At 48.2% G+C, this 23,104-nt stretch overlaps 3 protein-coding genes across 5 annotated transcripts in view; 2 read left to right on the top strand and 1 right to left on the bottom strand.

Moving 5' to 3' along the window:
- Positions 1 to 10,329, top strand: part of LOC144159288 (arylsulfatase B-like) — a 44,822-nt gene extending 34,493 nt beyond the window's left edge. For all 3 annotated transcript variants that reach the window (XM_077690683.1, XM_077690681.1, XM_077690682.1), the window contains exons 6-10: positions 1,490 to 1,615; positions 2,504 to 2,630; positions 5,165 to 5,452; positions 7,179 to 7,702; positions 9,804 to 10,329. In XM_077690683.1, the coding sequence (XP_077546809.1) occupies positions 1,490 to 1,615; positions 2,504 to 2,630; positions 5,165 to 5,452; positions 7,179 to 7,702; positions 9,804 to 9,965 (1,227 nt within the window). In that variant the 3' untranslated portion in view covers positions 9,966 to 10,329. The remainder of the gene's footprint in view (positions 1 to 1,489; positions 1,616 to 2,503; positions 2,631 to 5,164; positions 5,453 to 7,178; positions 7,703 to 9,803) is intronic.
- Positions 10,330 to 13,056: 2,727 nt separating this feature from the next.
- On the bottom strand, positions 13,057 to 21,265 carry LOC144159286 (uncharacterized). The gene is made up of 3 exons (XM_077690679.1): positions 20,953 to 21,265; positions 19,630 to 19,804; positions 13,057 to 13,614 (listed from the first exon to the last, which is right to left on the bottom strand). Exons 1-3 carry the CDS (start codon positions 21,079 to 21,081, stop codon positions 13,550 to 13,552), a joined length of 369 nt encoding a protein of 122 aa, XP_077546805.1. The 5' UTR covers positions 21,082 to 21,265; the 3' UTR covers positions 13,057 to 13,549.
- LOC144159287 (CMP-sialic acid transporter-like) overlaps positions 17,159 to 23,104 on the top strand; it is a 33,780-nt gene continuing 27,834 nt past the window's right edge. The window contains exon 1 of the mRNA XM_077690680.1: positions 17,159 to 18,267. Within this exon, the coding sequence (XP_077546806.1) occupies positions 18,247 to 18,267 (21 nt within the window). The 5' untranslated portion in view covers positions 17,159 to 18,246. The remainder of the gene's footprint in view (positions 18,268 to 23,104) is intronic.

Below are 23,104 nucleotides of genomic sequence, written 5' to 3'. Positions count from 1 at the left end.
CGGCCGGGACGCGGCGTCGGCCTTGAGGGCTGTGCTGGGGAGGCCGAGCGACGACGGCGGTAAACTTCGGGCCCCCGAAGATTCCTCAAGGAGGCGACAGTGCGCGGCCGGAGTTCACCCAAATTGCGTCGCTGATCAGCGGCGCCCCACCACAGACGACCGACAGCCTCCGTCACCCCGGCGAGACCATCAGCCGGACCGCAGCTAAGATGTTCTCCCCTTCTCCACCTTTCCTCGGACTCTTCCTATTCATCTTCTGTGTTGTATTCCCCTAAGCGGACTGCACGGGCTTATCCGCCTCCTTCAGTGCACCACGCGGTATGTGTTTCTAGCGGGCCTATTGTTAGTATTTGGGGGAAGCCTCCAACCCCGCCTATTGTATACTCTACTGTTCCCTTCATTTACTGTCGTCTTCTCCTCGGGCTCGTAACGGCGTGTACCTTTTCTTTCATTGTGATTAATGTACTTCGTGTCGGTGTCTTGGCAGCTCTGACCCCAACGGGGTGTCAACTGCATTGTTTTATTAACTCGTCAAAACTCCTGTCTGTCTGTTTCGAATTTCCTGTGAATGTGAAGTAAATGCCCGTTGTTTTGAAACTGTTTTCCCGTGCCCCGTCTCGTGCCTCACGCCAGCGGCCAATCAGGCGTGGACCTATCGCCGGTTAGCAGGTCTGAACCACATTTTCGAATTCGCACGTAAGGGGGAGTTGTTTGTCGCTCCTCCCGTCCGAGACATCGGCCACTAAATTATTACCTCGCTTAATTCTGTGACACTCATACCATTCCTTTACTATCAATAGTCCGGGAGCGTTTATGAATGCTGCAAGTTTTCACCACAACATCACCTAATGTTTTTTTTTTCTTTCTTTGCCAAAAAATGCAGTGGAGAATAGAACAAATTCTCGGCACACAGGTGTTTTTATTTCTCGCCTCAACAACAGAAGTGCCCTTTATATTTCATGCGACACTAATTCGTCTGTTCGTCTGCGTCTTTTTGCGCCTAGTGAACATGAACTTAAGCCAACTCGCCCAGGTACCTGTTTTGATGCAACTAAAGCTTAGCGGTGTGCAGGTGCTGTCATAAGTAATTGGAACAAGGATTTATGAATATCACCAATTATTGGTCTTACTGGCCTTATGACGGCCATTACCAGTATATAGGAAGCTTTTTATATTAGGCAGGACTCATTTAAATGCACACCTATGCAGCCAGACAGTTTCGGGAACAAAAAAATATCCTGTAAATTTACGAGGCCGTGTTCTAATTACTTTTGACGCCACCTGTACATGAATATCCATATTCTAATGGGAAGCAGAGCGGAGGCTGAAGAACGGAAACTATTCATACAAGGAGGTCGTGATGTCAATGAACGCTGTTTTACGTGGCAATAAATGATGCAGCAGAAATATGCTGAGAGAAACCGGCGCTCCCACTAGTGACTGACTTTCTGTTGTATCACTTATTTTCGTTTGTTTGTGTTCGGCTTAGTTAAACATCTGCGGCACCGACTTCTGGGAGAACGAGACGATGACCAGAGAAAACGAAGATGCGTACAACACCGAGCTTCTGACGGACCACGCCATCAACGTCATCGCTCGCCACGACGCAAGCAAGGTTTTGTATCGTGACCTAAGGCAACATTCTTTCTTCTGATGTTCTAGAACAACTGCGCAAATATAGTGGGGCTTATTTCTCGATAGAAGGAAAATGTTAGGAACCGCGTTTCTTCCAAGGTAACCCTCCCCTCTTACCTGCAATCAAACCGAGCACCGCATCCCACACACAAATGTACGGGGAGCTAGAAATTTCGTGGGCAAAGTTCGAATTTTTTTTTATTTATTTATTTCATTTATTTCACGTTTTTTGGTACACGAGGAGGCGGGAGAAAAAGCAACCCGACGGCAGCTTGACGAGGCCCCCGCCCCCTGTAACATGGAAAACAGGAAGCACAGAACATACAACAGCATTTTGTTGTCAACCAGAGACAAAAAATGTGTCGTCAATTTTCCAACATTGTATAAATACATAGTTACGCAAAAATATGTATAATACACACGTATACAAAGGTAAAATTAACTCGCCATGCATGCTAAAATTCACATGCATACCTACGAACGCGAGTCAGAAGTGTATCAAGTATATCCGCCTACACACAAATACAAAACACAATACAATTATTCATGCTTGTACATCGGTATCAATCTTAGAAGAACTAATTTTTTGTCTTCAATAAATTCAAGAATGAATTCTTTTTGGTCCAGAAGTGCAAGTTCGGCAGAAAAAAATGGGCAAAATGGAAATAGGTCTGTAATTTCCATGATTGTTGCCGCCCAATAATCCTCTCCGCAGTTTCGGCGTAGTCACTTGCCACTGGCCTTTGTTGCCTATGAGGAGATAGATAAGAGATAGATGTCTGCGGATAAGTAATTTATACGTTTGAAAGCGCGTGCTGCGCATGCGTATTGCGCTTCTCACCTGACCGGGTCCGTTTTCAAATGGCAGCCCCTGTTCATGTACCTGAGCACATTGGCGGCCCACGGACAGACGGCCGAACTGGTCACCACCGCCCCCGAGAGGAACCTGGCCAAGTTCCCGCACATCGGTGACCGGAACAGGACGCTCTTTGCCGGTAAGTGGGGGCAGATGGTGTATTAGGGGCGAAGTGTCTCCTGTCGTCGTCGTCGTAAGCGTCGTCTCATGTAGTCACGGTAATAAAACTCCGGCAAACTCGTTTACGCCTCGCGCAAGAATGTAGCGCGTACTAAAAAACACCGGGACACTCGTTTACGCCTCGCGATACACTCTTAAAAAAAGGATGTGTCTTTCACTGACCGAACACTAACAAGTTACTTGTCCCAGTATGCACTAGGCACTTAGTAAGTGGAGGTAGTATTAAATGCAGTGCTATTCAGGGTTACTAAGGCAGGCAGTAAGCACCACTACCTTTACTAGTAAAGTCCTAGCGATGACACCTTTCTGAGCTACATGCGTTTACTAACTGGTCATGCATAACCCAGTCATAAGCCCGACATTGATCTAGTGTATACTATTTCCTACCCCCAGTTAATTTCCTAACCATGCAGTTGCTAGTGGCAGAGCCTATACGTACCGTATACCGCGGGGTAAGGTTGGTAAGGAGTTAGTAAATGCGGCCGTTGCTACCCTTTTACAACCTTTTTTTTTTATTAAGAGTGTAGAGAGCTTCAGGCTTCAAAGACAAGAGACTTTTACAGCAAAGCTGTATACCTCTACATCCCAACGGTTTCATCTCCGTTGGCAAAAACGCCGAGGCGCCAAAAATACACTCATACACTGCATTCTTCCCCCTCCACAGGTTTCACGTTGGTGGAGATGGCCTGGGATTCTCTGCTCCAGAAGAAAGCGAGAGAAAAAAAATCCGTTGTTAATTTCTCTTGGTAGTGGTAAACAGAAAGATGCATGGAGCCCGCCCCCCCCCCCCCCCTCCCCCTTACGTCTCAAACTGTGCTAAAAAATTAGCAGTGGCTTAGCTCGGCTATGCCAGGATATACGTGACGTGAGCTAAGGTTCAGCTGGTTATTCTTAGGTTCCCTGGTTGTCTAGGATTAGCTAATTGTCATGCTTACTGCTGCTAAAACGAGTTCCAATCCAATCCAATCCAATCTAGTCCAATCTAGTCCAATCCAGTCGCGGCGGCGGAGGCGGCGGCTCCGGCGCTATTCTAGTACACTGTACCGGCGCGCCAGCTGTGCGCTGTAAGGCGTCACTGCTCCTCGCGCATGCGCAGCACGGCTCTCCAGGAGCCACGCGAAGCTGCTCAACCTCGGCCAGTGTAGCTCACGCTACAACAGATGAAGGCGGAACCGCTGGGTTTTAACACACTGTTGAAAGGCTGGCTTTCATTAAAGACGTGCAGAAATGGCGAAACTTTAAGATTCCACTTTCTGCTTAGTGTATTAGGTTTACTGAGCCAAATTTGTTTAAAATATCACTGCGGAGTGCACGAAAAATGATTAAATCTGGTCTTAAGGGCGTTAGCTGGTCAGCTTGTCGTCCCAATGTTCCAGAGGGAGGGGGAGGAACGATTGGTAAGGGGTTGGGTGTCGGCACTACCATCCAGACAGTGTCGCCGGCGGGGTTTGTTGACAATCTAACACGCACGCGGTTGGGTACGTGGCGCGAGGGTTGTGCCGTCGGGAAGGTGTTTGTTTGTAGCTGTGGGAGGGTAATGGCGTGTTCTTTGGTTATCTTGGGTTGTGGTGGCGCTAGGTGCGGTGTTCTAGTCAGTAATATGCGAGCATATCCGTGCGCCATCTCAGGAAGTCATGGCTGAAGGTCACCGGTAGGTTTACCAACAAGTGGGGGACCTGGAAAGTGTATATATGGTCGCGGGTGGCGGTGGCGTGGTTTCCTTCATTACCGTCGAGGGATGCGGAGCCTGGGGTCGAGATTATGGGAAGATATGGAGCGGGGGTGGCTCTTAAGGGTGTCTACAATACGGATGACTCAGCCCGAAACATCCTAAATAGCAATGTCATTTCCAGAGTTATTCTGTTTTCTGTCTGTTGATTTTAAAGCGAAAGCTTCCTTAGTTGGACGGATGGCGTCTTATCAAAGGACTAATGCATTTCCCCATAGGCCCGTTGGTCGACCTAAAAGCTCTGATAAGATATCTGGACACACGGGGTGTGCATGAAACCGGGCCTCCATTGCGTCAGAACGGTTCCTTGAAAATCTCGAAAAAGTAACAGTTCTAGATCAGACAATACACGCATCCATCATGAAGAAGGAGTACAATAGTATACCTTTCTCTCATAAACCACGTATCGGTATGCATTTAGGTCGTTCGTAGATGCGTTTACACTGTGCACGAAAAATCGTCGCTTGGGTTCCTTCTTCGTTTGCGATTCGGGCCTTTGAAGGTTTGACGATCGATTACACGCGCTTACAGTGGAGGTTGCACGCGCTTTTAGCGAAGGTTTTGACGCACTTATGACGCAGTTTTAATGTGAAAAAGCTCTCGCGCTTCTCTCAACTTTAGTTGAAAAAAGATGTTAAAGATTTTTTTCTTGTTAGGAGGCGAAAGTTTTTTTTTCTGTAGCCTGTGGTTTCGTACTAATTCTTACCGCTAACCTGTGACAGATTAAGTTTCATCCATTCGTTCATTTCCCCGTGTCTTTTCAGGCACCATGGATGCACTGGACGAGTCGGTTGGACGCATCGTGGAGGCCCTGCACGAGCGCGACATGCTGTCCAACAGCGTGGTGGTGCTCGCGAGCGACAATGGTGGCATCCCCTGGGGCGTGTTCTCGAACACCGGATCCAACTGGCCACTGCGAGGCGTCAAGGGAACCCTCTGGGAAGGGGGCATCCGGGTACCCGCGCTCGTGTGGAGCCCTCACGTGCAGCGGACCGTCGTTTCGAACTTGGTGCACGTGGTCGACTGGCTGCCCACCCTCTATTCGGCTGCCGGTGAGGAGCTTGAGGCGAAGGTTTCCCGTGGACTTTAAAAGGACCCTGCAACACCTTAGCTTTTTTTATAAATCCTAAATGCCTCCAGATTGTAGTCAACAAACACATCAAGTACTATAAAAGACGGGTCACAAAGTACCTCAGCCAAAAATTACTGCCCTAAGCCCATCAGATAACTTAGAGACTGACTTAGAAGATGTTTCGGTCTTTCCAATCTTGGAGTTCTTCAGCCGCTAGAATAACGTGATTACAGAGGTGCAGCGGCTATTGGTCGGCTTTGTTTCTGTAGCAGCAATAAACGCATTCGGTAGCCACTTTAAAGAGAAAGTCACATATGCAACGCAGAAACAGAAGGCAGGTCAGCTGCGACGAGCAAATTACGACGTACCGCTCCATGCAGGCGATAACTAGAGCCCCCACAATGCTGTCAGGTACGCAGGAAAGAGTGAAAGCGTTTATGGGAAGTATTTGCACAGTTTAATACCCCTGCTACACTAGGGTCCAAATGTCATTTGAACCAAATGTCATTTGACTCAAATGGGTTGCTTCGAATGCCATTCAGAACCCGCCGTGCTACACTACAATTTCGATGGCATTTAAAAGCTTTCACAAATGTTCGCTGTGCTGTAGTGGCGGTGTTGTTGCTCCGTTCCGTTTTCGTACACTAATACAACAATCAAACTTAGGAGCAGTCTGAGGCAGTTAAATGATATCAAATAAGAAGAGACAGCAGTTTTGACTCTAACGCGGTGGCTGTTTGCGTTTTTTTTTTTTTTTTTTTTGCAACTGACCCACTGGTTTTGAGAGTATGAAAATTAAATACGTTGATTTCGTATTTTAAGTAAATAAACAGTAAACAAAGTTCCACAAAAAACAATATTTTGTTTGTTTTACGTACGGAAGTATTATATTTTTGATTGCCGATCGAAGACGCTGCGTCCGAGAGTGCTGGAAATGGCATTTGAAATCTTAAATGTCTCTCTCGGTGCTCATTTGGCTCAAATGTCATTTGAGCCAAATGGCATTTGAAAACCTAGTGTAGCATCACAACTTGGCATTTGAGTCAAATGACATTTGGTTCAAATGGCATTTAGACCCCAGTGTAGCAGGGGTATAAATTAGGGTTAGCTACCAGGGGAAGCTTTAAATTCTTCGTCCATCAGGTAAGGCGGAGCAACGTAGAGGCAACAGCACAATAGCGAATAACCACTGACACCCTGGAGTGATATTCTTCGCATTCAGAAAGGAATGATTGCAGAATAGCCTAAGAATGCCATTAAAATTATACTCAGGCCATTAGATGCTTGATACACTCGTCTAAAATAGCATCCTGAAGAAGCCAAATGGCGAGGTTGATTGCAGAAGTGAAGGGAAGCGTTGTTTCCTGTCGGAAGAGAAGTTTTCGATATCTCGCTCGTCATGAAGTCAACAAATGTGACATCATCTGTAACAAAGCAGTTGGGAGAAAGACAAGGCGCAGAGGCAAGTTTCGCTACAAAAATAACTCGGATATTATTGCACTTTATCTGAGATATACTACCGACTACTAGCTTGTCTTCTTCAAACCAGGCACACAGAACAAACCGGTTTTTTTAGAATGGCTTGGCAGATGACAACACAAACTTTTGCGCACAGTAGCAAAGTCCAGCGTTTAGTTTAATTGCGTGGGCCAAAGCAGCTGCTAACCTTATTACCTGCTCTTTTTTTTTTTTTTTTTGTTTCAAAGGGGGCCTTGTGTCCGACTTGGGAGTCATCGACGGCTTCAACCTGTGGCCGGAGCTATCTGGAACGAAAGACGCCAGCTTGGAGTCCTCCTGGCCCCGCCACGAATTCCTAGTCAATGCCGACCCCGAATCGGGACTTTCGGCCTACCGAGACGGTGACTACAAGCTCGTCTCCGTCACCATGCCAGCCGAAGGCTCGATCCTCGATCCTTTCCGAGAGCCCGGTCTGCAGCGGCACGTCCCCACTCCAGGTGGGAAGCTGCATCCCGAAGGTAAAGAGGACGCAGCGAAGTACCTCGACTCCCTGATGACGTCATCCTTGGCGTGGAAGATCCTGGAAAAGTTTTACGGACGGGAGAACGCCGTGCCCTTGGGATGGCGCCGGCAGGCCAATGCGGTGAGGTGCAGTCCTAACAACTCCTCGTCGTCTGTACCTGGCATCGAGGATCTGCGCAAGGGTAACTACCTGTTCGACGTGGCCCGAGACCCCTGTGAGCTTAACAACTTGGCTTCAGAGGAACCATTGGTAAGTATAAGGGGAGAACCAGTCGTTTGAATGCGGGAATGGCCATCGCAACTCGAGGGCCAACAAGTCGGAGCTGGATGGGACTTAAAAGGGCCATGCAGACAAAACACAAGTTAGGTTCGTTCGAAAAATTGTCTCGTTGAATCATACTGACACCACTTTTAACGTAAACTTAACTCAAATAAACTATACAATTAGGAAATAAGGGACTGACCATGCAACCCACTAGCTCATTTCCCGCAACAGAACCTATGATGCCCTATGTACAGCTCTCCGATTGGCTGAGGCCGGCAAAAGCAAACGCAAATTAGGATGGCTATAAGCTTGCCGAACGTGCTATTTGAGCTTAAATTTAGGGCACATTCTTTTTATAGCAGTAAGAATGGTGGGGTGAACACTGGAAGCTATGAAAGTACACGTAAACATAGACGTACCGATGCGTAGAGCTGTTGGTACTGCGCGCACTATGCGGTTTTAGCTGCACAGCACGGCGGCGCTTTGGAGTTGTCTCAAACGACACTGGCCGACTGGCGTAAACGACGATGTTTTACTCGACCGTATTTGTCGAGCGAACACTGTGTTACGTGAAACGACTACTTTCTATCTTAACAAAAACAAGCCAGCTGCAAATGCGGTCAAAAACAAGGGCTGAAAATAGCCCACCCTGGGATGGTGGCGCCATCTAAGTTGACTAACGGTAAACAAGGCTACTAACGGTAAACAAGGCTCCCTAGCACATATGTTATCATTACAGACGCCACGAAAACACACGATTTGGCGGGAGAATCAAAATTGTAATGTAAGTTGATCAATTAGTCACTGAATGAAGCATCGTTTGCTGCCGGACAAGGGCTGGGGGCACCACAAAACATGAAATCTTTTCGTTAAAACAAACTAGTACTTTGTCTGCATGGTCCCTTTAAGAGCAACCACTCGGAACTAGGGCTTCCTTAACATCCATTGGCAGTACGTAGATTCTGAAAATTCGTGTTTCAATTCAAAACAGGGGCCACAAACTATAAGTTTTTCGTCATATTTGACATAATTTTTGCTTACAAAAGCTGCAACGGAGATAAACTACCAGGGTATTGCGAGAGTTTAGCGGTATTTTGCTTCATCTCCGAGGGGAGTTCATACCAACCGCTTGCCTCCCGAGTTGTTTTTCGGTCAATCGGGCGCCACAGATAACTTTCTCCCAATAACTTGGCTCCAATACTTCCTTAGTTAACATTCACCTTAAAAGCAATAAGTAGCTTGATCACTTAACAAACATTCTGCTACAGAATGACTCCATGTTTCTCCAAAAAGGTTGTGGTAGTGCGCGCAGTTTAAAACATGTCAATGAGCCAGTTCTATTACGATAAACAATAAGAACTGGGGTATAAGTTGGCTCCCACCAAATGACATTTAAGTGCAAGCTGGTGAGCTGATCACTGCACTGACCAGGTTGGTCTTCTACACCAGGACGTCGCAAGCGAAGGTGTACCCGATGAGCAATTAATGAAAAGCATGTGAGTAGTGGTTAATCCAGACTGACGCTTATGTGGGAGAGGAGGAAGCTGAAGGGGGGAAGGAGAATAACGACTTCCTCATTTTGCACCTTACACCTTATCATAGAATAAGAGCACGGTTACCGGGCATAGTCATGCCTCCTCCTCACCCCTCCAAAGCATGGCTACCCCTGGCCTATACCACAGGGCATGGCTACACAGAAGGAAAGTGATTACACGGTGTGGTTATCATTGATACTTTAGAAGGCATCCGCCTCTCTCCATATGGCTGCCGATGAACACGACACCCTCGCTTACAAGGTGCAGCTACTTGAAGAGTAGACATCATATTTGAGCCTTCAAACATGAGCCAGGCGTAGTGACTGATTTCATCATCTACTATTATCAAAGCAAGACATCATCCGTAGACGAAAAAAATCTCAGAAAAATTTTAAAAGTATGGCATTTCGATTCAATTGTAGAGAATGTTATTAAGTTTCTAGTGTACCTCTAAACAGATACACTGGCCTGATATTCCACAGGAATTGGTACGCGATCGTCCGAGAAATTTGTCAATTCGAGCTTGAGTATCAGGCGAATTTCTGTTGCAGGTGGTGGCAAGGCTTTCGGAGAAGCTCAGGGCATACGAGGCCGCTGCGATGCCCCCGAAAAAGCACGAGGTGGACCCGAACGGGATGCCTCACGTCAACGACTGCGTGTGGGCCCGCTGGGAGGAAAGGGCGCAGATGCCCAAAAGCGCGTGCTCTTGTTAAAGACGTCAGTGACTGGCAGTATCATAACTGTCTCTCCAGGGCAAACAAATATCACAAAAGTTTTGCCACAAAGCAATGCGCAAATTTCTGGCTGTACCTTTTATTCTGTGTCTTACTATTACTGTTATCAACTGTACTATCTGTGAGACGGTTATGTCTGCAATCCTACTATTAATTTCACTTCGTCTGCTTAGCGCCCTGTTCTAATTTTTCTTATCCCATGCTTTTTTATGTTTCTGTTTGTTTGTTTTACAACCGTACCATGTCTCGTTTGTTTGTGAAATGCCAAAGCCTTTAATATTGAATAAACTGGTCATTGCAAACAACGCCATTAACAGCATTTTCGTAAACTATTTCCACACTGTGCCTAAATAAGCGTGATTCAGAAATAAATATGGTTCGTAAAATATAAATGTTGTTTTATTGTTGAGCAAAACTTAATTTTTTGTCACTAGTGTTTGTTCCCTCCTCACCTAGTCGCGCTTCATTCGCCACTCCCATAAGCCCCCATGCTGATGTCGCTGGCAATAGGTTCTGAACCGCTTTTCGCCCGAAGCTTCGCTACCATTTGTATTTACCTTGGAGCGCCGACCGTTCGGTCGATCAGCGTCGCGTGATGGAGTGATACGGCAAACTCGGCGAGAGTAGACGCATGCGCACTAAGCAAAGGCTGCTGCTGCCGTCGTCTGCTAGGCTGTTCCAAGAGCAGACAGCTGCCCCCCGATTTTTTTTTATTCGCTTATCACACTGCCTGCCATAATCAGCGTTGCCAAATGAACCTTGCGTTCGGCAACGCTGACTACTGTTTTTAGTTGGCGCCACGTGCCTGGTCTTGAAAAAAATTTCGAGTATGGCAGGCAGTGTGATAAGTGAATAAAAAAATCGGGTGTGGTTGTCTGCTCTTGGAACAGCCATTTCCAACAGCCATCTCCGAAAGCCATCTCCGCTGATCCGTGCTGTGGCACGCGCTGGCGGACTCACCTTAGGCATACCTGCTGCTCCCGATGGAAAGCGGCTGACGACACAGGCAACGGTGCTGGCTTAACACGTGGGTAGACGGATCGAACGCGATTCAATAAGAGAGCGACGGGGTACGTGTCCGCTCAAGATTATCCTCTAAGTCGTTCTTCGAACGTCCAAAACAACAGGTGAATAAGCACTTTGTGTCAGCGTCGAAATACGAATGGAAACCATGCACCATATCGCAGCCCATCTCCGTGGGCTTGGCTGCGCACCCGGTCAGCAGTGCAGTAAAGAACCTGTTCGTCAGTCGAGGCCGCTTGGCTTTTGATATTACTGCAAAGCAGTTCACCTTGCCCCAGTTGTAATTCCGGTGTCATCGATTTACTCGGCGCCGCTCCCCGGCTCCTCCTTACCACCGTTGACCTCTCGCACAACTATTTTCCCCCTCGCCTCCACCGATGCCCCTTTGGCAAGTTGCGCAGTGGGCAGCTAACGGCGGTATGCGGTTATCACACGATCGCGAAAAATAAACAGAAGCACGGATGGGCGTAAAAAATGCACTCACGATTACTACCCTCCCTAATATCAAATGTGTCCGCAGCGCGAGCTGCAGTCTTCTCGGTCACGGCGCATTTCTGCTGCGTCTCAGGAAGTGTTCGCGTGATCACCGAAACTACGGCGGCATGCGCTACTCTGCTGCTACCTCGCAGTGCGCGGTCACCGCCGCCGGCCAAATCGCGTTGCAAATCGTGTTTCAACCTCCCGCGCAAATGTAACGTGGTTCGGATTAGCCTCGCACAAGGGAGCAGCGAGAATGTTGTTGCATATCGTGCTTGAACCTCCCGCGCAAACGTCACGTAATTTGGATTAGCGGAGAATGGAACAGCGTCTGGGAAAAGTGTCAGGGGTATCCTTGATGGCTACACATGAAACATGTGTGAGGGAAAGGCAGTGAGAGAGATGACGCCGTAGCCGCACGTGTCCGGTACTCCACTTGACCTTTCGCTAGACGCTCCTCTCCGTTTTCTTTCTTTCGACCCTGCTGCGTTCGCTCACTCGGTTACACGGACATAAACACACGCCGCTCCCGCGAAGCCCAGGTAGCTGCCCTTTAAAACGACCGAAACCCGCCGTCGCCGTTTCCATTCAAATTCATTTCGCCAAGTAGCTGCTAATCCCTCCCGGTAGAAGAGAAACTTCCCCAGTTGGAACGCCGGCTTGAGCTCATATTTCTTTTTCAGCTTGGAAGGCCTTCCGAGCGACATTTTCGCCGGGGTTTTCCGCGTCTAAGTATGCGCCATCACCGGTTGCCGGTTTATGCGTGCAAGGTTTGCGGGTAGAAAAAAAGGGCCGTGCACGCCACGCCACTACCGATGAAATGTCGGTTGTGCTGGTATTTAGATGTCGAAATTGCATGGCTTAATGCGGTTAGTCGGCTGTCCTCCTCAATCGAGTGGTTCGGGTGTATACCTTACACGCACAGTAAGATGAATAGGAGGGGGAAGGAAAACGGACAGCCACATGTTTGTACGTGAGAATAGAGCTCAAGGGCTTCCAGGTTTTAAATCCTTATGGGACGGATGCATGCCATTCGTTTGGAGGAAGAAGGGCAAGCATCGAAGTGCTTATTGGCCTGAACACAAGCGCGAATTGGTGCAAAAACAACGGAAAGATGCTAGCACCGCCGTTACCGCCTCAAGTTCAGTTCGTGGAGTAGCGGCGAATCCCTCCCGGAAGAGCAGCAAATTACCCGCTTGGAACGCCGGCGTGAGCCAATATCACTTCTTCAGAGGGCTTTCAGGGGATATTTTCGACGGCGTCTATAACTTCTAAGCACGCGCACATGACCAGTTGCCAGTTTATGTGTGCTCAAGTTTGTAGTGGAGAATATTGGGAGGGAAGGGGAGAGGCGTGCACGCGCAGCTATAGGTTTCATGCCCGTACTGATGGATGGCATGTCGGTTGGGCTGGTGCGAGATTTGAACGCAGACTTTAAACGGCCTAATGGGACCTTTCCGGAGTTCTTAGTGGTCGAGCGGATGGGGTTTGTGTGTATGGCTATGTTCAGATTACCGACGCAAAACTCGTATCGTGATCTAGGCACGTAAAAAAATGCTATGTCACGCAGTTCGCTTGGCTGAGACGTGAAATGACGTCATTCTTTAAAGTTATTACGACAGTTGCGGCAACAGTCTGAACCAGGCCTTACACAAACAGTAAGATGCTTACGACGCGGGAGGGACGCAGGCAGTTCCATGTTTATCTGCGAGAACAAAGCTTGGATCCGTCACAGGTTCATTCAGCTAATTGGCTAGGAAGTATGCTCCATCGCAAATTACGATAAGCGTGTTTTGTTTCGTGCACTCCGTGGACTGCGCCCAGCTTTGCAGGCCATCCTCCTTCACAGAGTGATAGGGCACTAATTTTTTAATTGTTCATATCGGCTGTTGATGCTTTATTGTTTACAAAAACAAGGCACCCGATAAAATAGCTGTATCGTTTACACAAAGAATGGGCCTCCGTGATTCACACTAACGTGACCACGTGCCTGCAGGGAAGAACAGCCCACGAGGCTCAGGCGGCTGGGAGGTCGTCCCTTAGCCACGTAGCTGCTGTTGCTGTTATCCAGGGAGGCCCTGGCCGGCCACGCAGACTCCGTTGTCACCTTGCCTCAACGAACAGGTGCCTGGGCAGAGAAATTGGAAGCTTCGGCGTGACGACCAGCAAAAGACATGCGGAAAGAGAGAGAGAGAGAGAGAGAGAGAGAGAGAGAGAGAGAGAGAGAGAGAGAGAGAGAGAGAGAGAGAGAGAGAGAGAGAGAATATCTTTATTTTCCCTTCTATAAAGGCGTCTGCATCTCTGAGGTGGGACTCCTGTTACCAATCGCCTAGCACTGCCCTAATATGTTGGAGGAGGGCCTCCAAGTGCTCCGCTTATGTCAGTCGAGTGGTTAATACTAGTGTCACTATATAAAGGCTTTTAGAGTGCCGGCACTCTTTTCTCTCATTGTTATGTGCCGCCAGGATTTTCATTGGTCGGTCGGCACCACGTGATATTTGTTACATATGGCCGCAGCCCTTTTGTTTCTGGGCGCCTCTGCTCTCTCTCTCTGCTGCGCGGACGCTAGAGCGGCCGGTCGCACTCTGCCCGTCACAACCGGCGGCGGTTTCGTTGGGAGAGATGGCAACACTGCAAGCCAGAAACAAAATGGCCCACAAACACTTCCGTGTGCACGAAGTGGCGGTACTCTTAAGCGTAGCTTATCTAGTGACGCTAGTTAAGACTGAGAGGGAACGGTTGAAACGACCGTTTATCGAAACGTTCGGGCTGCAGAAAAAACCTCTTGGTGATAATGATTATGTACAGGCGATGATGACTGCGGTCATCAGAACTAGAACTGATGATAATGCACAGATGATGAGGAAGTTATGACGTGAGGTCCAGAATACTGACAGCGCGCTCAAAAGGGCTCACAATACTATCAAAAATGTATCGTATATTCGAAGGAAGTTCCTGTTTCTGCTGCACACGGCTTTAAAAAGCGCTGTTTTGTTTTCAAATTTCGCGCTCCTCTCATCGCCAAGCAACACTGCTGCACGCCATCTGCCGTGCGTCGTGGCGCGCGTCGTGAAATCATGGTGACAGCGCCTTCATTTCAGCGTTATGTTCACTGCGCAGAAAATGCAAACCACCTCTATTCGGCCATGCGGTGTGCCGTAGTGGAGGGCTCCGGATTAATTTTGACAACCGGGGGATCTTAATTGCCGACACACGAGCCGAACCACCTCTGTCGCCGTTTCAACGGAGATGGTTGCAACGGACAGTCAAAGTCGGGAGTTGTCACCAAGTGCGAAGCAAAATCCCGGGTTATACTACCGTGCGGAGATTTCCTTTTAAAAAATGGGGACCGGTGTATGTATTCACCGTCAATGTAATCAAATTGCTTTCGCAATGCCGGCAGTACTGCCTCGCGTGATTCTCAGCAAAAAGTAACCGCCCATACTTTCTCAGCACCTAAAGGCTGCCCGTTTCGAGAGTAAACCCACAGTGCTTCTCGTTATGCTGGTCCGCGTTTTTAAAGCGAAAGCTTTTTTGGCGGGACGGATGGCGTCCTGTCAGAAAACTAGTGCATTTCCCCATAGACCGGTTGGTCGACCGAAAAGATCTGATAAAATCTCCGGACACACGGCGCGTGCGTGAAACGGGGATTCCACTGTGTCAAAATGGTGACTAGAAAATTCGCGATCAAGGAATAACGGTTCTAAATAAGACAATACACGCATGAATCACGAAGAAGGAGTACGATAGTATACCCGTATCTCATAAACCGCGTATCGGTGTTACATTTAGATCGTTCGTCGATGCGTTTACTTACGGCGCGAAAAATCGCCGCATGGGTTCGTTGTTCGTTTGAAATTTGTGTCCTTGAAGGTTTGACGCTGGATTGAACGCACTTTCGGCGAATGTTTTGACGCACTTTTGACGCAGTTTCGATGTCAGAAACGTTTCGCGCTTCTCTCAGCTTGCTTTAGGAAGGGGTGGTAAAGTTTTAACATAATCTAAATAAGGAACTGAATAATTTTGACAAAGAGAACTGAGCAGGGCGACAAACGAGCACTCACGGAGATAACTGTCCGCACTCTTCCTTCAATAACAAAGTATTTCTAACCTACTGCGTACTCGTGGGAGTAGGGTGTAACAGAGTTCCAGCAGATTGTAGAGTATAGATTCTCGGGCGTGTCGGTGAAGAGTTAATTATACAGAAAACGCAGCCCGCCAAAGAGAGACACTATAGAACTAGACCACGGTGGTAATGGCGTCTCTTTCGCTGTCTTATCGCTGCTCATCGTCGTTATCTTGATCTTGAGCCCCCCACGCCCCGTTTTCTAACTTTATTTGGCCGAAGAATAAAAATGGCACTAAGGAGTATCCTCATTATCTTACCGACAGACAGGTGAGCGGAAATCTTAGTAGCTGGCCTTAGAAAGCTGCCACTTTTAACGATGCTTAAGTCATCTTAAAGACCGCCCGGATGGTTGTCGACTTTTTGGCGTGAATACAGGGAGAGATCGACGTAAACAAATATTCGGCGAAATTATAAACGTGTAATTCAACCACCCAAAACGCTGACCCCAATGCCGAAAGCATGGGAAACCTGAGGTTGAGCTGAACGCTCACGAGCTTATGACGTTCCCGATCGTCCTTCCCGGGAAGTATGGTTTTTTCTGGTAAACTCAGTGATCTTGAAATTATGTAATGCTTCTGGTTTCAAGGAAGCGTATGATCGCGAACATGCCCAACAAGATATTCGGCCACCTTGGCAATTGAGAAGCGAAGACTGAGGAAACAGTGCAGCTGGTGGTCTTCACTAGCTATAACTTGGCTTTTCTTAGGTCTGGCCCTTCCTGAAGAGAAAGCTGGTAAAAAGCTAAGATTTCGTCATGCAAGATGAAGTAAATCGAGGTCCACAATCCACCATCCTGAAGTCCAAAATCCAAACTGTCGAAGTCCGAAGCCAAAGTCCGCTTCAACTCAACGAAAGTCCGAAGCTAGCGCCTTCGCTACGAACCCAGAGGAAATGCTGAGCCCGCCCAGTGTGATGGTAGATGATCGGATACACGCAGTTTTAATAACGCGAGGGACACAATTTCGATTCCTACCACGGGAAGCATTTTTTATTTCTTCAGGAGCGCACTCCCAGCTCGTGTGCTCCTTGCCTCCTGGCCACTTTCCCTCCCAATTCTTGGCCTACCATTTTCCCCATCTCCACTTCACCGAGCGGAGTTTTCTGTTAACGACCCGCGCGGACAGAAGAAAGCTTTGATAGCTCCGCTGTTAATAAAAGCGCGAAGAAAAAGATTGCCGAGCTGGACGCTGACAAAAACGCAGAACTCGAACAGCTGCTAACTAGCGCGAAGCATCTAAACCTTATCGTGAACGAATACTAAGTGGCTGTGGGTTGTGGCGTTGGAATGTACGAGACACTTGCGGTACCGTAGCAGGTTAAACAAGGAAACGCTGATGTAATTCGGACCCGCTTATCAGCAAGCGGAACGGACTTCACCCGGATCGTCAGTAGCTGACCATTACAGCGTTCAGTCAGACTACGCCTCACATCCCTCCTCTGGACAGGATCAGTGACCCTGACAGACCCCACCACGACACGCTCAGCGGAACAAAAACTCAACGCCTCTCAAGAAAAAAAAAAAGCGAATAAAAACAAAGGCAGAATTATGCACGGCATGAGCCACACAGACCGAGAGAGAGACGCGTAACGACACCACGCTTCACTCCACCTGAGCGGCGTGCCCTCACTCTACGGCGCCTTCTCTCCACCCCCTTCTCTTTCCTACCTGGCGCGTTGTCGGCGTACGTAGCGGAGCAACAGTTTCTACAGCCGTGTGAGCCACGGATCTTCTCATTGGGGCGCTCGTCACGTGCTGGCCCTTAGGAGACGTGGACTCGTCTAATCAACCTGCTCAACTGGTATCTCTCCTGGTGCAGTGCAGACCTTTCGTTGCTCTCTCCTTCTCGAAGAACACCGACAGCGAAACAGTATTTATGCGACACAAAGGTGCTATCACTGTGATGGATTACGCGACGGCAGCTGCTGCGTGGCTTCTACTAGAAACGAGTCGTCAAAGTCCCACCGCTGTGCCGTCTTCGACATATTTTGAAAAACCCACGCAAATTAGTGCACTTGAGCATCGACGACAATGTGCTACAGCGTCGACAGTCGGTTGCAGCGTTTCTTGAAGAAGTAAAGCTTGTCGCGGCGTCGAAAGTCGTTCGAGAAGCAAGTTCAAATCTCATGTGGACTAAGCGAAGCTGGGATTCCCTTCAAAGCGTGCCCACGAGTTCTTCCCGACGTTGATAGGGCAATGAACGTCCCGGCAAATGTCACCAGCGGTGGTCGGGGCTCATCCATCATCCTGCCGACGCAATAATCGAAATGGAGCGGTGAGGCTGATGTTGATGCGAGTAAAGCGTTTGTGTCTCGCGGTTACGTCGGCAAAGTTCACAGCGAGAGAAACTTGAAAGCGGCGGAGTCGCACTGTTGAAGCCTTCTGCAGCCTCCACCCAGGCGGCCCGTGTCTGATCCGGTTTTGTCGGTGCGAGCGAGCGCAGGACGACGCCACCCGGCCTTTTATACACGGAAGGGCCGAACGGAGTACGAAAAAGCGGAAGTCCCGCCAACGCTCTCAAAAGTGGGTCGTGTGTGAGAGTTGCGGCGACCGCGAAGTTCGTCATGTGACCGTGAGGTGGAGGCCCGTCCGCGTGGACTCGACGCTTCCCCCGGTTGCATCTGCTGTGATAAATGCGCGAAATGATGACGGCGGTAAGTGCCCAACTTTGAAATACCATATCGTAGGCGTGAACACGGAGCCCCACCTCCCCCTTCTTCCCCTTCTGACTACTAAGGAAGGGCGCAAAATTTGTGATGACCTTAACGAAAGAGTTAAAACAAATAGAACAATACTTTGAGAAGTGTCAGCTACAGCCACTGGCTTTGAATTTCCTGCTGGCAAGACTGCTACGGGACTATCTACGATCCATTGTTGGATACCAAAGTGCACAAATATTCACTTTCTGAAAAACTGCTTCGGTGCTTAGTATTTGAGGGTTTAGCAACAGTGAATGAGCCCCTAAAAATAATAATAGAAAACGCAATCTCAGAGCTGCAGAAATGAATTTTTACATTTAATTATTCCTATAGACACGCAGTGCTAATGATGGTGGCCTTGCAGGGCCATCATCATTAGCACTGCATGTTTTTGTGCAAGGCAAGGGTACTTTTCGGAGAAGGGTGGAATTGGGAAAATGGGAATTGGGGGGGGGGGGGGGGGGGGCGCCCTGATCAGAATTGGCCTCCTCTCACGCAGGGCCCTTCGCAGGCCTGTGCTACCGTCTTGTGTCAGAAGTGAGCCCGCCGTGAAAACGTCAGCGGGCACGGCTAAATGAAAACAATGAGAATTATAACGCAATTACTGTAAGGCAGAGGACAGGGAAACTGATAGTATTAATGATCATCACTGAACTATCAACAAAGGTGAACAATATTAAGTAGTTTAAAAGCCCTTATATGGTGCACTATGCCAAAATGCATCAGTGGCGTAACTAAGATACGGTACCAAAAAATAGAAGGCACCGAAGTTCCCCCTTCCCCAAGTTCCCCATAGATTGTCAGGTCGATTTCAGTTTTTTTAAGACACTTATTGAGAACAAAAGGTTCTGCCCCATATGCCGCCACTGGAAGAACACATTCGTTGTACAGCTGTATTTATAGTAACAAGGGCATATTTAGCGCATACCCAGTCTAAAATGACAACAGCAATACCGCAGGAACCTAACAAGAATTCCTGTAGTACGATAAAAAACTTTGTTGTTACAACAAAACCATCAGTTGTTACAACACAAATTTGTGTCGCAGCGACAAAGTCAATTTTCTCAACGACAAGCATTCCTGTAGTCATAAGAGAACTGCCTGTCGCTACGACAGCCATGATGCTGTCGTGACATAGCTAGCTGCCAGAATCACGACACAAGAACACGACAAGACGACAGTACGACACGCAAAAATACGACAAACTACAGAGATTTTTCTTGTCATTTTCGACTGGATACGAATACGCCCCCCCTCCCCGAATACGAGTACCAATCCAGTTGACAGTCGAACTGTATGCGACCGTATTGGGCTCACCCTGGAGGCACGGGCAGTAGAAGGGGTACGCTCCTCCCTTGACCTGGCCCTCGGTGCATGGCTGGTGGAGCCGCGCCATGGGTTGGCACGAGGTGCCCCCGTTCCTGCCCTGCTGACAACACAGCCCGGGCTTGCAGTGGCCGCTGTTCCGGCAGGCACCACCGATGCCGGCAGGCTGCATAGATTTGCTATATCTGCAACGCGCTCAAGAAGCCTGACCCAAAGCTGAATGTTATACGCTCAAAGAACGCTCAAGATATTAATGTGTGCACTTGTGTTTCAACTTCGTTTCGGCCTTTAGAAGAAAACTTCATCTTCCTGTTCACCATTCTCGCCGCAAAGAATCCCGACTCTGTCTTATCCACAAAATTTGTCACTTACAGTCTTTCTGATGGAGGCGAAAAGCAAAAACGCCCGTGTGTTCGAGATTTCGGCGCACGTTAAAGATCCCCAGGTGGTCAAAATTAATCCGGAGCCCTCCACTTCGGCGCGCCTCATCGCCTGCGTTGCGTCGGCGCGTTAAACCCTACAATCAACCAATCAATCACTTACAGTCACCCGGAAGTCAGTACATCAAAAAGCGTACTGCCTTTCCAGCAGTATAGCCACCCTAACGCAGTTGATCCGGAACGTGCCCATACGAAAGCATATTGCTGGACAAGTTGGTGCATACTGTAAAGCCGTTTGTCCTGTCACCCGTCTTCAACGGTCGTTGTGTTCTTTGCGCTCTAATTCTATTATAGTGCCCATATTAAAAGTCCCAACAGTATTTTTTTCCTTCGCCCAGCCCGAGACTGAAATGGCCACTCTGCTGCAGTTGCCACTTTCTCCAACGAATCCCGCTTCAAGCAGGTCATTGAAGAATTAGGCGCCACCAAATTTATTGTAATCTCACCTATTTCTGCTGCCATTATTCTTGTAGTCCTACTTGCAAGTGTCGTGTCACTCCCATACCTGATTTAATGCCCCGACTGGACGTTAAATAAATAAAGGGACGTAAGTTTAAACGTAAATAATTATAAACTTATCCTTTTTTGTCACGTATTAAAAACGAACGGCGACTAAAGTTCACGTAAACTTAAGTCGCAGTGACGGTTGTCTCACCGTGAAGTTGAGTAGCACAAAAATGCGATGTGCCTACCATTCAATCCCCTGCCACGCCAGCTCAGTGGTTAGGGCGTCGATGTACTGACCGTGAGGTGACAGGTTACATTCTCAGTATAATAAAATTCCGCGTCAAAATGTGAAATTATCGTGACAAAACAGTCAACAGCACCCATAACAGCTCAACAGTTCTGCCATGGCGAGTAAAGAGAAACTCACCGGTAATCCCCGGGGAAACAGCACGTCCCGTTGGCTGTAATCGTCATAATTGACAGCGTTGGCAACCAGCGCGATGCCCGCCAGGATCGCGAAGATGCACAACGTGCCGACGTGCCACCGACGAGCCATGGTTGTTCTACAACGTCTGCGCTGCGCTCCCACAGTCAACGTCCGCTTCTGCTCCTACCGCCGACTCGTGCGGCCTTAAATGCACCCGGGCAGGGCCAAAGTACGAGCGAAGTGGACTCCTAAGCGAGCGAACGGCTTATCACTTGTTCCCTGTCGGTTTAGGGTGGCTGTGCTCGATAAAAAAAAAAACAAAAAAAAAACACAAGAGCGCGTTTTCAGCCGTGCAAAGTCGGTGCCGCCCGTCCCAGCCACGTGAAACCGGTGCGGATACGGCCTTGGCCGTCGAACGCCTTTTGTGCGGGTGCCGCAACGCTTCCCTCTTACTCCTACCCTTTCTTGCTTTTTTATCTTCGCTTGCCGCGCGGAGATCAAACAAAACGGACGAGGGAGGGAAAACAGGATACGGTTGATATATTTACTGCCTTCCGGAGCTGTCGTTCCAGCCTTTCCGAAGCGAATCTCTGCCAGTCATGAGAAGAGGTAATACGAGTCGGGGGCCGTGTAATAATGCAGACTGCTGAATCAGGTGGTATTGAAAGCGAAAGTTGAAAAGCGGCTGCTTCAAGCCGCCTGGGCAACGCCAACGGTACATATACCGTATTTACTCGCGTAATGATCGCACCCCTGAAGTTCGTCGTCAAAATACGACTTTTTTTATTTCCCGCGCAATGATCGCACCCTGAACTTGCCGCAGCCATATGTCATATGTGTGCCAAGTTTGATGACGATGGTTGTGCTTACCTTAGTTTCCTCCTCTTTCGAAGCGGACATGGCTACGTTATTTCCGCGGACTTGATGATATTAGCGATATCGGCAAGCATGAGTTCACTATTGGTGCGGAAGGAACTCTCACTAAATGCACATAATGTACTCACGAGACATAAAAAAACGCGCTCGGCTTGCGGCGTCGGCCGCCGTGTCGTGATGTCCCCCACTGTGACAGCAGCAGCCACTTATTGGTCGACCTGTTCTCACCCCGCAGCAAACTCGTTCCGGCGCGTTCCGCAATTCCGTAATTCCGGCGCATTGCGTAATGAAAACACTGCATTTTACGTTACTCGGTGGTCATTCGGTGGTCGGTGGAGTTTCTATTACGCTTTTATTTGTTATGTTTATTATGTTCATGAGTCTTATCGTTAACATTCTGACCTGCAACTTTCGTTTTCTGCACTCAAACGTTTTCGCGAAAATTTTACCTCGCGTAATGATCGCACCCCTAAATTTGCATCATATTTTTGGAAAAAAAAGTGCGATCATTACGCGAGTAAATACGGGTAATGTAATCATTACAAACAAGCTCATGGTCACTTTTGTCGTGAGGTAAAGTCGCTGAAATAGGTGGCACGCATTTTCTTATGATGCGTTTTAAGTCGATTGGGGTGCGCGAATATTGCAGATTCGAGGTCGAATCGAGAATTTCTGGACGGATCCGTTTAGTTCGACTGAGGCGTGCAGTGGCACGAAATATCTTGCTGGGACATACGAGTTGACCATCGGAGATACCGTATTTACTTGCGTAATGACCGCACTTTTTTTTCCAAAAATATGACGCAAAGTTAGGGGTGCGATCATCACGCGAGGTAAATTTTTCGGGAAAAAGTTTCAGCGCTGAAAATTCAAGTTGCAGGTCAGAATGTTTACGATAACTCTCATGAACATAATAAACATAAGAAATAAAAACATAATAAAAACTCCACTGACCACCGAATGACCACCGAGTGATGCAAAATGCAGTGTTTTCATTACGGAACGCGTCGGAACGAGTTTGCTGTGAGGTGAGAACAGATAGACCAATAAGTGCTGCTGCTGTCACAGTGTGGGACATCAAGACACGGCTGCCGACGCAGCAAGCCGAGCACGTTTTTTTGTTTTGTTTTGTTTTGTGAGTACATTAAGTGCACTTAGTGACAGTTTCTTCCGCACCAATAATGAACTCATGCACGCTTGCCGATATCGCTAATATCATCAAGTCCTCGGCAATAACGTAGCCATGTCCGCTTTGAAAGAGGAGGAAACTAACGTA

The sequence above is a fragment of the Haemaphysalis longicornis genome, unplaced genomic scaffold (genome assembly GCF_048455015.1).
Source record: "Haemaphysalis longicornis isolate Haplotype H1 unplaced genomic scaffold, Haemaphysalis longicornis Haplotype H1 scaffold_10, whole genome shotgun sequence".
Lineage (NCBI taxonomy): Eukaryota > Metazoa > Arthropoda > Arachnida > Ixodida > Ixodidae > Haemaphysalis > Haemaphysalis longicornis.
Note: the sequence above shows the minus strand (reverse complement) of the source record. Positions and strands in the feature narration are given on the sequence as shown.

What these genes read in the sequence shown, in the direction of transcription:
- LOC144159286 (XM_077690679.1), bottom strand. Translation starts at nt 21,081, where the DNA reads ATGGCTCGTCGGTGGCACGTCGGCACGTTGTGCATCTTCGCGATCCTG. An exon ending in TGTTTCCCCGGGGATTACCG is followed by an intron (nt 19,805 to 20,952) that starts GTGAGTTTCTCT and finishes AAATCTATGCAG; the next exon opens with CCTGCCGGCATCGGTGGTGC. An exon ending in CTACTGCCCGTGCCTCCAGG is followed by an intron (nt 13,615 to 19,629) that starts GTGAGCCCAATA and finishes TTCTCTGCCCAG; the next exon opens with GCACCTGTTCGTTGAGGCAA.